General features: G+C 68.1%; 1 protein-coding gene across 1 annotated transcript in view; it reads right to left on the bottom strand.

Annotated features, from left to right (window-relative positions):
- Nucleotides 1-3097: 3097 nt before the first annotated feature.
- The window catches only part of HMCN2 (hemicentin 2), a 34662-nt gene continuing 26616 nt past the window's right edge, over nucleotides 3098-11143 (bottom strand). The window contains exons 56-77 of the mRNA XM_054174169.1: nucleotides 10954-11110; nucleotides 10722-10843; nucleotides 10380-10544; nucleotides 10176-10283; nucleotides 9944-10078; nucleotides 9526-9660; nucleotides 9243-9433; nucleotides 8540-8753; nucleotides 8242-8376; nucleotides 7977-8167; nucleotides 7805-7886; nucleotides 7395-7664; nucleotides 6250-6399; nucleotides 5936-6073; nucleotides 5634-5749; nucleotides 5299-5536; nucleotides 5105-5167; nucleotides 4878-5006; nucleotides 4481-4795; nucleotides 4251-4370; nucleotides 3888-4014; nucleotides 3098-3765 (exon numbers count right to left, since the gene is read on the bottom strand). Of these exons, the coding sequence (XP_054030144.1) occupies nucleotides 3429-3765; nucleotides 3888-4014; nucleotides 4251-4370; nucleotides 4481-4795; nucleotides 4878-5006; nucleotides 5105-5167; nucleotides 5299-5536; nucleotides 5634-5749; nucleotides 5936-6073; nucleotides 6250-6399; nucleotides 7395-7664; nucleotides 7805-7886; nucleotides 7977-8167; nucleotides 8242-8376; nucleotides 8540-8753; nucleotides 9243-9433; nucleotides 9526-9660; nucleotides 9944-10078; nucleotides 10176-10283; nucleotides 10380-10544; nucleotides 10722-10843; nucleotides 10954-11110 (3638 nt within the window). The 3' untranslated portion in view covers nucleotides 3098-3428. The remainder of the gene's footprint in view (nucleotides 3766-3887; nucleotides 4015-4250; nucleotides 4371-4480; nucleotides 4796-4877; nucleotides 5007-5104; nucleotides 5168-5298; nucleotides 5537-5633; nucleotides 5750-5935; nucleotides 6074-6249; nucleotides 6400-7394; nucleotides 7665-7804; nucleotides 7887-7976; nucleotides 8168-8241; nucleotides 8377-8539; nucleotides 8754-9242; nucleotides 9434-9525; nucleotides 9661-9943; nucleotides 10079-10175; nucleotides 10284-10379; nucleotides 10545-10721; nucleotides 10844-10953; nucleotides 11111-11143) is intronic.

The following is an 11143-nucleotide window of genomic DNA, read 5'->3' as shown; positions in this document are numbered from 1 at the left end:
TCGCCTGGGCACGACCCAGCACACTGCGGCCCTGTGGCACAGCCACCACCCCCCCAGCTTTGCCCTGAGCACTGCTGGGTGCTTGATCAATGCAGGACTGGGGTGCCCAGCAGCAGCCCCCAGAACCCAGCCCCAAGCTTAATTAATGCTCATCAGGCTTTTGTCCTAATTACCCTGCCCTGTCTCTTGCCAGCATGAAGCACCTGCGTGGGCACTGGGTGCCACTCACCCCTTGGGCAAGGATGTTGAGGAGCAGCCAAGACCTCAGGAGCTGGTGCAGGGTGCAGCAGGTCAGGGGAGGGATGGGAGGAAGGCTGAATCCCACTACAAGAAGAGGCTCAGGTCTGTCCCCGCTGTCCCCAGCCAGGCTGTGAGTCCCAGGGCCCCAGGAGGAGGCGATGCCAGCTGACCCTTGGCCGGGGCAGGCGGGCAGCAGAGCCAGCCAGATCCCGTCCTGGGCGAGTTCCCTGCTGCTGCCAGCTCAGCACAATCCTGCTCCTGGGGAAGGCTCTGAGCCCCGGGCTGGCCCACCCAGCCCCCTCCCAAGTGGGATGTGGTTTCAGCAGGGTGTGCCCCGGCCCCCTGGGCACTGCCAGCACGGCGTGGGGCCAGCATCCCACGGGGCATGGCTTGGAGCCGGCCCAGGTGCAGGATCTGACCTGCTGCTGCCGGTTTCTCGCCGAAGAGCAAAGGGGTCTGGCAGCCCCATACCCCCCACTGCGGCCCCCAGGCCTGCCCGTGCCCATCAGGCTGCCTGTGTGGGCAGCACCCAGCACTTCCCTGTGCCGGGGGCCCCGCGGGGGTGCGGCGCTGGGCCCCTGCCCGGGGAGGGCTCTGCCCTTCCCTTTCCCAGCGGGGCACGTACGGGAAAGCCACCAGGGCTGCCCAGGGAGCCCAGCCCGAGCCACGACGCTGCACCTGCAGCTCCTCACTGGGCAAACCCCCTCCTTGATCCCTCCCCTCCCCGCCAAGTCCATCCCCACTGTGGCCCCTGGCATCGCTGCCAGGCTGGCGCAGCACCTCCGAGCCCGGACACGCTGGCAGCAGGCGGGAGGAGATGCCTCCCACTTGTGCCTGCCCGGACACATCCTGCTGCCCGCAGCCTGCCCGACGGACCTTGCCCTGGGGTCGCATCCCGCAGCGGTGCGAGGCAACCAGCGCTGCCAGCTCAGGAAGCTGGGCCGGTGCCAGGCCCGCTGCCCAGGAAGGGAGAGCCCCGAAGTTTTGGCGGTGGGTAGCAATAAATCAGAGCAAACAAAGCTCAGCGTTGGGACTTTCTCAGCCCTGGCTGCTGCTCCGCAGCAGTTTCCGTGTGAGCTGGGGCAGGGTCGGTGCTGGGGCAGGGTCGGTGCTGGAGCCACGCTGGAACATTTCGCTTTTGCTTTTAAACCCAAGAAAAGGAAGAAAGTAAAAGGGGGAAGGAGGAACAAGCTTGAAACTGGTAAGAGGAGGAAGCGCCGGCGCCAGCCGGGCTGGCGGAGCAGCCCCGGCCCGGTGAGTGCTGCCCGCGGGTGGGACACAAGGGCAGGAGTGCCCCTTGGGGTCCCTGCAGCAGAGCTATGGGGCGGGGGGCTCATTGGTGCTGGGCTTTGCCCCAGCATCGCTCCTGACCTCGTAGAGGTCTCATCCTGCTCCCCAACATCTCCAGAGCAAGGAGGGCAGGGGGGTGGTGAAAGCCAAGGTCCCAGCTCCACTCCTTAGGGGGAGCCAAGGGGAGGTGAGGTGAGACTCGCTTGGATCCCCCCACACCCCAAAGTGAGGCAGCAGAGGCTTGACTGCAGCCTGCACTGCCCTGCACTGGGAAGGGGCTGGGACCCTGCTGCCCTGCTCCTGTAAACCCTTCCCTGGCCCCTGGGAGGAGGGCGACCCCACACTGCTCCATCAGGGCAGGTGGGGAGGGGTCCCCCAGAGCAAAGAACCCCAGAGCCTTTCCCCTTCAACCCCCCCTGCCATGTCCTCTCTCACCTGCTCCCTGGGATCCGGCTGCCCTCGGTGCTCTGGTCGGGTGCCCGGAGCAGCATCCTCCTCCTCCTCCTCCCTTATAGCCGGGCGCGGGCAGGCGGAGCTGCCGCGGGACTGTCCCCGCCGCCGGCACCGGCCGCTGCCAGGCCCTGCCTCCGCCTGCCCGCACAGGGGAAGGTGCGGGACAGCTGCACCCCGAAGGGGGATGGGGACTGTGCCCAGCCCCAGCCCACTGCTCTGGGCGCTGCCACCCCTGTCCCCCCACTCCTAACCTCCCCACCAGCCCCCACAGAGCACCAAGGGCTGCTCCCCATCCCGGGGGGCCCCCAGAGAGCTGCTCGCTCTGAGGAGTGGCAGAATGGGGGGCAGAGGGGAGGTGGTGCTCTGCCACCCCCCACCTTTCCTCCCTGGCACAGGGTGAACTTGTGTGAAGCTCCATCAGGAGAAGGCCAAGAGAGCAGGGGGGGATGGGGCAGGGGCTGGACATGAGGCAACTCCCCCCCCCCCCTTCCCCATCACACATGCCCAGGGGACCCCAGACCAGCAGCAGGCATGGCCCTGGGGGAGAGGAAACCCCTAGCCCAAAGGACAGGGCTGGCTGGGGGCATCTCAGTGCCCCTCCATGGGTGCAGTCATGGGGTCCAGCTCCAGCACCCTCACCTGGGTGCCCAAAAGTGGGCACACAAGGGCTCAGTCCTCAAGGCCAGCACCCTCTGTCCCTCCAGCCAGCACTGTGCAGAGAGGTCTCACCCTGCTCTTGCTAACCAAAGGAGCCAGCCCCGGGGCAGGATTAGACCTTCAGGTGTTGGACATTGGCCCTCTGGAGTTGCCACATCCAGACAATGTCCCTCCTAATGTCCAGGGCCACGCAGGGAGGGGGCCCAGGGCCATGGGAAGTCAGAGCCCCCCCCGGGCTGAAGGAAGCTGCTGCCTGCAGGCAGGGCTGATGTTTGAGCACAGAACTCCTTTATTTGGGACAAACCCAGAAATAAATACCTGTGCCTGCCCCCCCAGCAGACTGGGCACCAGGAACTGGGCACCAGGAACTGGGCACCAGGCTGTCTCTCTTTCAGAAACAGTTGGTGGCAGGGGCCCTGTGCCCTCCTCAGCCCAGGGGCCACATCCTGCACTCATCCCTCCCCCCACTCCTATCTAGGGGCTGGTCGTGGCCAAGGCCACCCAGAGCTGTTTGCTCCAGGGCCTGCTGGTGCAACTTGGGGCTTGCAACAGCAGCAGATTGCGAGAGGCTGGCAGGACACCTGGCCCCCACCCTGCGACCTGCTGAGTCAGGGTCTGGCCCCAGGTGAAGGCAGCACAGCAGGGGCTCTGCTGGGGGGCAAGGAGGTGCCCAGGGGGCACAGGAGCGGTGCAGGCTCAGCTCTCCCCGAGCCACCTGCCCGCAGCGGTGTGGTGGTGAGGGACAGGAGGAGAGGTGACCCTGTGCCCCCTCCTGTCCCTCGGCTGTGTCAGTAGGGGTAGGGCGAGACAGAGATGATGAGAAGGAAGACGCTGGGTGCCCGGTGCCCGCCCAGCGCCTGCACCGTGAGGCGGTGGGTGCCAGGCTCCTGCAGGGGGCGCAGGGTGGAGATGATGCCACGGCCCCGCTCGGTGCGGAGGGCAAAGGGGCTGCCAGGCTCCTGCTCCAGCAGCGTGAAGAGGGGGCGGTGGCGGAGGGCAGTGCCCGGGGTGAGGTGCACCACGTCCCGGCCGGCAGCGATGCCAAGGGGCAGGGTGAGCAGCTGGTACCGCAGCGTGGGGGGCCCGGCCGGGCCGCAGGCTGGGGTGCAGCGACCGACACAAACCCTGCAGGAGAACCGGGGGGCACAGAGGGCATGGCAGGGTGGCAGGAGCCGCCTGGGCAGCTGAGCCTGTGGTGCCACAGAGCGCAGCAGGACAGGCAGCCCCTGCCCCACAGCAGGACTCACCCAGGGCTGGAGCCTTTCTGGTACCCAGCCGGGCAGGGCACATCCATGCAGTGGGCACCTCCACGGGTGTTGAAGCACAGCTGGCTGGAGCCACACTGGATCGTGCCCTCTGCACACTCATCCACATCTGTGGGCAGAGAAGGGGCAGTCAGAGGGCACTGGGGTTCCCATGTGCCCCAGGCTGAGGTGGGGATCCCAGCTCCACACCTTCCCCCCCCCGCCTGGGGTCTTGGGCGCCCCCCCGGGCAGCCAGAAACCCCCAGGACTGGCACCCCCAGGGCTCTGTGGGGAGGGCGTTCACCCCCCAAAGGACTCAGGTGTCCTGGCAGGGCAGGGGCATTGCCCCAGCACCCCCACACTGACCATGGCAGGTCTTCCCATCGGGCAGCAGCTGGTAGCCGGCGGGGCAGAGGCAGTGGTAGCTGCCCAGGCTGTTCCTGCACTGGTGCTGGCACCGGCTCAGCACCTGGCACTCGTCGAGGTCTGTGGATGAGATGAGCAAAGGCAAGCAGGGAAGCATCAGTCCCCTCCAGTGTCCACTGCTCTGCTGCCCTCCAGGCTCCCTGCAAGGGCCTCCCGTGGTGCACACTCACCCGTGCAGGTACCATTCCTCCTGGTGAAGCCCACGGGGCAGGGGGCACCCCGGGCACCCGCGGCCTTTGCCACACGCCGCAGGGCGAGCTGGGCGTAGAGGGACCGTGCCCGGGGGGCGCTGCTTGGCCCCAGCCAGCGCGGGGGGGCGTCCCGGCGAGGGCTGCCCGTGGTATCCCCTCCGTCTGCCCCTGCTGTGCCACACTGCCCGCCGGGCAGCAGGGGCCTGCCAGGGGGGCACAGGCAGCGGTAGGAGCCCCGCAGGTTGCGGCACTCGAAGGCGCAGGGCGGAGGAAAGTTCAGGCACTCGTTGACGTCTGGGGGAAGGAGAGTGGGGACAGGAGAGTGACTGCGGGCCCTGGCCCCCAAGGACGTGTCCCCCGAGACGCCAGCTCGTACCCAGGCAGGGCCAGCCCGTGCCCAGGGAGTGGTAGCCGGGCGGGCAGGCGCAGCGGTAGCTCCCTGGCAGGTTCTGGCAGCGCTGGTTGTAGCGGCAGGCGCGGGAGCCCTCGGCACACTCATCGACGTCTGGGGAGCAGAGAGCGGGCAGGGTTGGGGGGGACCGTGAGGTGGCACAGTGCGGAAGGTGCCACCACCCTCATGCCCCCCTCAGGGAGGGTCCATACCAACACAGAACAGCTGCTCAGGGCCCTCGGTGAATCCCGGTGGGCACCGGTGTTCATCAGCCCCTGGGGACCAAGCAGAGGTGATGGGAAGGGGCAGGGCAGCGCAGGGACGTGACCTTCCCACCCTCACAGCCACCCAGGACCAGCAAGGGATGCCAACACCTCCATGCCCGCCCCTGGCACGCCCTGGCTACCTGCATCGAGCGCAGCACGGAGCTGGAAGCGCAGCTGCTCCGAGGCCGGGTCGTAGGAAGCTCTGATGGTGCTGGCCCGGACCTGCCGCACCAGGGGGGGCTGCGAGCCCGCGGGAGGGTCGTACAGGATGGTGTGGTTGCAGTGGGCACGGATGATGTGCCCATCCTGCAGGAAGCTCTGCACTGAGCCCCCCGAGAGCTGCCCCCTGCCAGTCTGCACGTAGCGCTCGCTGAAGTCCTGCAGAGAGGTGGGGAGGGGGTCAGGCTGTGGACCCCCCCAAGGGCTCCCAGTATGGGAGTCATGACCCTGAGGAGAGGAGGGGCAGTGCCAGCACCTGCAGCGTGGCCTCGCTGATGCCCACTGGCACCGAGCCCCTGACCACACTTTCCAGCAGCAAGGTACCAGCGGCGTCCGTGCCCCGGGCGAGGTGGGTGACCCGCAGGACGTCCCCTGGCAGGGGTAGGCAGTAGTGAGCAGCAGCCATGGCACCCCCAAACAGCTCCACCTCTGCCGTGAAGCTCAACCCAGTGCCAGGCTGAGTGCCCAGGGATGGTGCCCAGGGGAGGGGGGCAGGTCCAGGTGCTGCAGCCCCGGGAGTGCCCTGGCATCCCTCACCTGGGGGCCCTGGCATCTCACCTGTGGCAAACTCCAGCTGTGACTCGTGCCTGAAGGTGCCCCGAGAGAGCAGGAAGCCGCTCTGGGCATCCCCACGGGCGGGTGCCAAGGACCAGTAAATGGGTGCCATGATGGCCACCAGCACCCGCATCAGAGGCCCTGGGGCAAGGCAGAGGAGATGCCACCACGGAGCCAGCACCCTGCCAACAACCCTCCCCCGCCAGCCCAGCCCCCCTCATCCGTGGGCACAGCACAGATGTGGGGTGCAGCTTGGGTTTGGGGTGGGAAGATCTTTGCCCCTGATCCTGGGGCAAGGGTGGGGGGCAGCCACCTACCTACAGCGGGTGGCACACTGCCAATGCTGCTCTGCACGGTGGTGGCACCGGAGCGAGGGTCATCCAGCACGCTGGCATCCAGGCTGGTGGCACCGAGCTCGTGGGCATTGATAACACCAAGCAGGCTGCCCTGCACCCGGCCTGGCTCCCCTGGGGCACAAGGGACAGGGGCAGTGGTGCTGGGGTTGCTTCCCCACCTCCCCTCTCCACCCTTTGTGCACCAAGGCAAATCTGATTGTCTAGGGGTGAAGGGAACCAGAGCAAGGTGGGCAAGCCCCCAAAGCCCCCAGGGGTGCTGGCATCAAGGTGCCACCTCACCAGGGCACGCCGCGATTGGGACCCCCCGGGCCTGAGCTCAGCAATGGGCACCGACACCCCCCAGCCCCTGCTCTGTGCCAACTCCTCCCTGCTCCTGGCCGCGGTGCCAGGATTGATTTCCTCCTCCGCTGCCGTGCCTGGCAGCCAGGTGCCAGCAGCCGTGCAGGGGGCACGCAGGGCACCCGGCGCTTCCTCCGTGCTGCCGGGGTCTGGCCGCTGCTCCCCGGGGGGCAGCAGGAGAGGAAGTGCCTGGGCGGGCGGCAGAGCCCCGCGGGAACGGGAATTGAATCACAGGCGGCACAGGCAGGAAGGGAGAGGAGAGGGGAGGTGAGCAGGGGCAGAGGCTGGCACGCAGCGGCTGCTGGCTGACGTTGGTCTGGGCTCAGACCTCGGGAGGGGCAGGAGAGGGCAAACCAGGGCACGAATCAAGGCAGGCAAGGTGATGCCCCTCCAGGGCACTGCAGACAGCCAGGAAGTTGTTTGGGTTGGAAAAGGCCTCCAAGGTCACCCAGTCCAACCACAGCCCAGCACCACCATGGGCACCAAACCAGGGCACCAAGTGCCGTGGCCACAGGGCTCCTGAACGCCTCCAGGACTGGGGACTCCACCACCTCCCTGGGCAGCCTGTGCCAGTCCCTGACCACTCCTGCAGCACAGAAGTTTTTCCTCCTTTCCAACCTAAGCCTCCCCTGGCACAGTTTCAGGCCGTTGCCTCTCCTCCTGCCACCTGGCACCAAGGACAAGAGACCAACCCCACGGAGGAGGTCTTAGCCCAGGGGGCGATGGCACTGTGGGCAGCCCCCCCAAGCCCTGGCACAGACACCCACCTTGGACAGCCAGGGAGACGTGGGCAATGGCTGAGCCCAGGGCGTTGTGGGCGAGGCAGGAGTAGATGCCAGCGTCCTGGGGGCTGGCAGCAGGCAGGAGCAGCGTGGCATTGGGCAGGACGTGGGCGTGGGGGCTCTCAGGCAGGGGCTGCCCATCCTGCTGCCACTCCACGGAGGGGGTGGGCTCCCCTGCCACGGCACAGTGCAGCAGCACCCTCTGCCCAGCTCGTACTGCCGTGGCTCCCGGCGTCACCCTCACCGTGGGGGCACCTGGGTGGGCAGAGGGGTGTGGGCAGCACCACAGCATCCCAGGGAGGCTGGGGCTGTCCCCCAGCGGTTGGGGGTGGGCTGGGGGGGCTGGGGAGTGGCATGGCCCTCAAAGGGAGGGTTCAGAGTGGGGCAGCACTCACTCTGCAGGGCCAGGCTGATAACCTTTGCTGCTGTGCCCGCGTCGTTCTCCGCCACACACCGGTAGTGCCCCACATCAGTGCCCTGGCAGTGCCAAGGGCATTAGCACGATGCTTAACTCTGCCCTGGGGTGTCCCCAGCACCCCCACACCCCACCCCCCCGGGTCTACTCACCCCCACAGCATGGATAGCCAGGGAGCCATTCAGCAGCTGGCGCCGGTGCCCACCAGCCACCACTGGCACCCCATCCTTGCTCCAGCGGATCAGGGGCACAGGGTGGCCATGGGCATCACAGTCAAGGAGGGCATCGCCCCCGGGGTGCTCCACTTGATAGGTGCTGGAGTCCCCCTGTATGGTGGGTGGCTCTGGGAAAGGGAGATGGGTGGCAGAGGAAGGGGACTGGCTGGGCACCCCTGTTGCCCCTCTCTGTGGCACCTACCTGTGACAGAGACAAAGGCAGCAGCCCTGATGGCACCAGCACTGTTCTCAGCCTGGCAGACGTAGGTGCCACTGTCAGCCTGGGTGGCTGCCTGGCGCTGCAGGGTGCTGCGGCCACTGTGTCCCAGGACACCACCTGCGGGGTGCAACCCCCCCAATAAAGTCCGGTTCTAGCCCCCCCGCCGGCGTCTCACGGACCCTGAACGGTGCCGCAAGGGCTGGGAGGGCCCCAGGACCCTGCCGACCCTCCCAGCTCAGCACCCTCTGCCCCCTGCCCGGGCACAGGGCTGCCCACGCACCGGTGAGGAGCTGCCCGTTGGCCGTCCAGGAGATGCGGGGCGGGGGGGTGCCCGCGGCGGCACAGAGCAGCTCCAGCCTCTCCCCCCGGCGCAGGGTGACGTCGGTGGGCAGGTGGGTGAAGGTGGGCAGGGTGTGGACGGAGAGGGAGAGCTGCCGGCTGGCCCTGCCAGCCGAGTTCACGGCGGTGCAGGAGTAGCTCCCAGCGTCCCCTTCCTGCGCCGGCAGAGGGGAGGGGGAGAGGAGGACAGCCTGGGTCTGGGGGCCAGCTCCAGCCCTGGCTCGCTGGGCTCTGGCTGCTGGGCATCCATTTGCCAGCCCACGAGGCAGGCTGCCCGGGGAGGTTGTGGAGCCTCCTTTCCAGCCCCCACCCGGAGGCCTTCCCGTGTGACCTGCCCTGCGTGATCCTGCACTGCAGGGGGGTGGGACCCAACCTCCAGAGATCCCTTCCAGCCCCTACCCTTCTGATTCCCTGGCAGCACTGCCCTGACCCACCAGCCCGCTGCCAAGGTCTGCAGAGAGCCCTCCCTTTACCAGGTGCTTCTGAAGGCAGCCAGAGCACAAGCTGGCAAGGTGGCAGCTCGCCCTGCCAGCCCCAGCCCCGCCGCGGCCGGGCGCAGAACCCCCCCAGGGCTTTGCTTCCCCCCAGCAGCAGCCTCTGGCTCCCCGGCAAGCGCCGGGCTGCGGGGGGGGGTCGGTGCTCACCTGGACGTCCCGCAGCAGCAGCTCCCCGGAGGGCAGGAGGGTGGCCTTGCCCCCAGCGCCCCGCACAGGGGCTCCTTCCCGGCTCCAGGACACGCGGGGCTCGGGCACGCCGCGGGCGGCGCAGGGCAGCAGCACCTCCAGCCCCTGCAGGGCAGCCAGCGCCGCCGGGCCGGCCGCGATGACGGGGGGCACTGCACGGGGCAGGGGACAGGGGCTCGCTGGCATCCGGGCAGCCCTGCGCCACTGCCAGGTGGTGAGCATGAGGTGGGCACCCGGGCATTACCTTGCACGATCAGCCTGGTCCTCCCTGCAGCGGTGCCCGCGGGGTTGTGTGCCACGCACAGGTAGGTGCCCGCGTCCCCCGGGGAGGCTTGGAGGAGGTGGAGCTGCCCATTGGGGAGCACCTTCAGTCCAGGCCCTGCAGGGATGGGCAGGAACGAAGGGCAGTATGGGCAGCACAGCTGTGCCAGGGCACAGATGGATGGGGCACAGGGATTGCTTCCCCTGCTGAGTGCCCCTTGCTGGGAAGTGTCTGGGGAACAACTCACCTCGGATGCCAGGCTGGAGCCAGGAGCACCCACACACAGTGCCACCCAGCACCCTGCTAGGGCACCTGCAAGCCCATGGCACCCAAACCTCCCCCCAGGCAAAGGCTGGCAAGCAGCACGTGCTCTGCCAACATCCAGTGTGCTGCCACTCACCTGCAGCGATGCCAACACCATCCTTGTGCCAGCTGAGCTCTGGCCGGGGCACACCGCTGGCCTCGCAGGACAGCACCACGCTGGTGTTCACCATCACCATCACCATGCCAGGCAGGGGCTTCAAGGCTGGGGGCTCTGTGAGTGGCAGGGAGATGCTGCCCACCGAGGCCCCCCCAGGCTGTACCAAGGCAGAGGGAGCGGCACCCCCGGGAGCGGGATGAGCCCTGCGTACCCTGCACCGTGAGCCGGAGGTGCTTCCAGGCCGTGCCAGCCGCGCTCCTGGCAGCGCAGGTGTAGTGCCCAGCGTGTGCAGGCAGTGCCCGCCTGATCTCCAGGGCCCCTGGGAAGAGAGCAGGCAGGGGGAGGCAGGAGGGAGAAAGGGAAGAGGCTGGCATGGAAGCCCAGGCTCGCCAGGGCGCACGGCCCTGTGCCATACCTGTGGGCAGGACGCGGTAGCCTCCTCCTCGGCCGCCCAGCTGAGCACCATCCTTGCTCCACCACACCGCGGGTGGGGGCACGCCAGAAGCGTAGCAGGTGAGGACAGCAGGGGACAAGGGGGTGACAACCACCTCAGTGAGGTCATCAGCGATGGTGGGGGGCACTGGGGGGGGGGGGAAGGAGGGAGGTGAGCAGGGCCACATGGCGAAGGCTGAAGGGGATCCCATGCCCACACACGTGGGCACAGGTATTTCTTGCTCCCCTCTTGCCTGGTCCTTGAGAGGGGACCCAAGCCCACAGCAGAGGCCAGCAAGGTGCCCCCCAGCCCCCAGCAGCTCACCAAGGACGGACACCAGGAAGACCTTGCGAGCCTCCCCCGCGGCGTTGGTGGCCACGCACTGGAACCAGCCCTGGTCCCGGGCGCTGGGGCTGGAGATCAGCAGGGACCCCGAGGGCTGCAAGCTGCACGGGCAGGGCACGTGTCAGGGGCAGCCCCTGCCCCACGGTGGGCAGCAAGAGGGACAGCCCCCGGCCTAGGGTGGCACCCCTCGGCGGGCAAATGCTGCAAGTACCTGTAGGTGCCAGGCGGCAGGTGGGGGTTCAGGGGGTGCCCGTCCTTCTCCCACCTGACCTGGGGCTTGGGGGACCCCCAGGTGTCACAGCCCAGCGTGGCTGGCTGCTGAGCCAGCAGGGTGAGGTTGGAGGGTCCAGGGGCGATGGCAGGAGGGACTGTGGAAGGAGCAGAGGGCAGAGCACATCGCT

This window comes from Dryobates pubescens, chromosome 29 (genome assembly GCF_014839835.1).
Source record: "Dryobates pubescens isolate bDryPub1 chromosome 29, bDryPub1.pri, whole genome shotgun sequence".
NCBI classification, from domain to species: domain Eukaryota; kingdom Metazoa; phylum Chordata; class Aves; order Piciformes; family Picidae; genus Dryobates; species Dryobates pubescens.
Note: the sequence above shows the minus strand (reverse complement) of the source record. Positions and strands in the feature narration are given on the sequence as shown.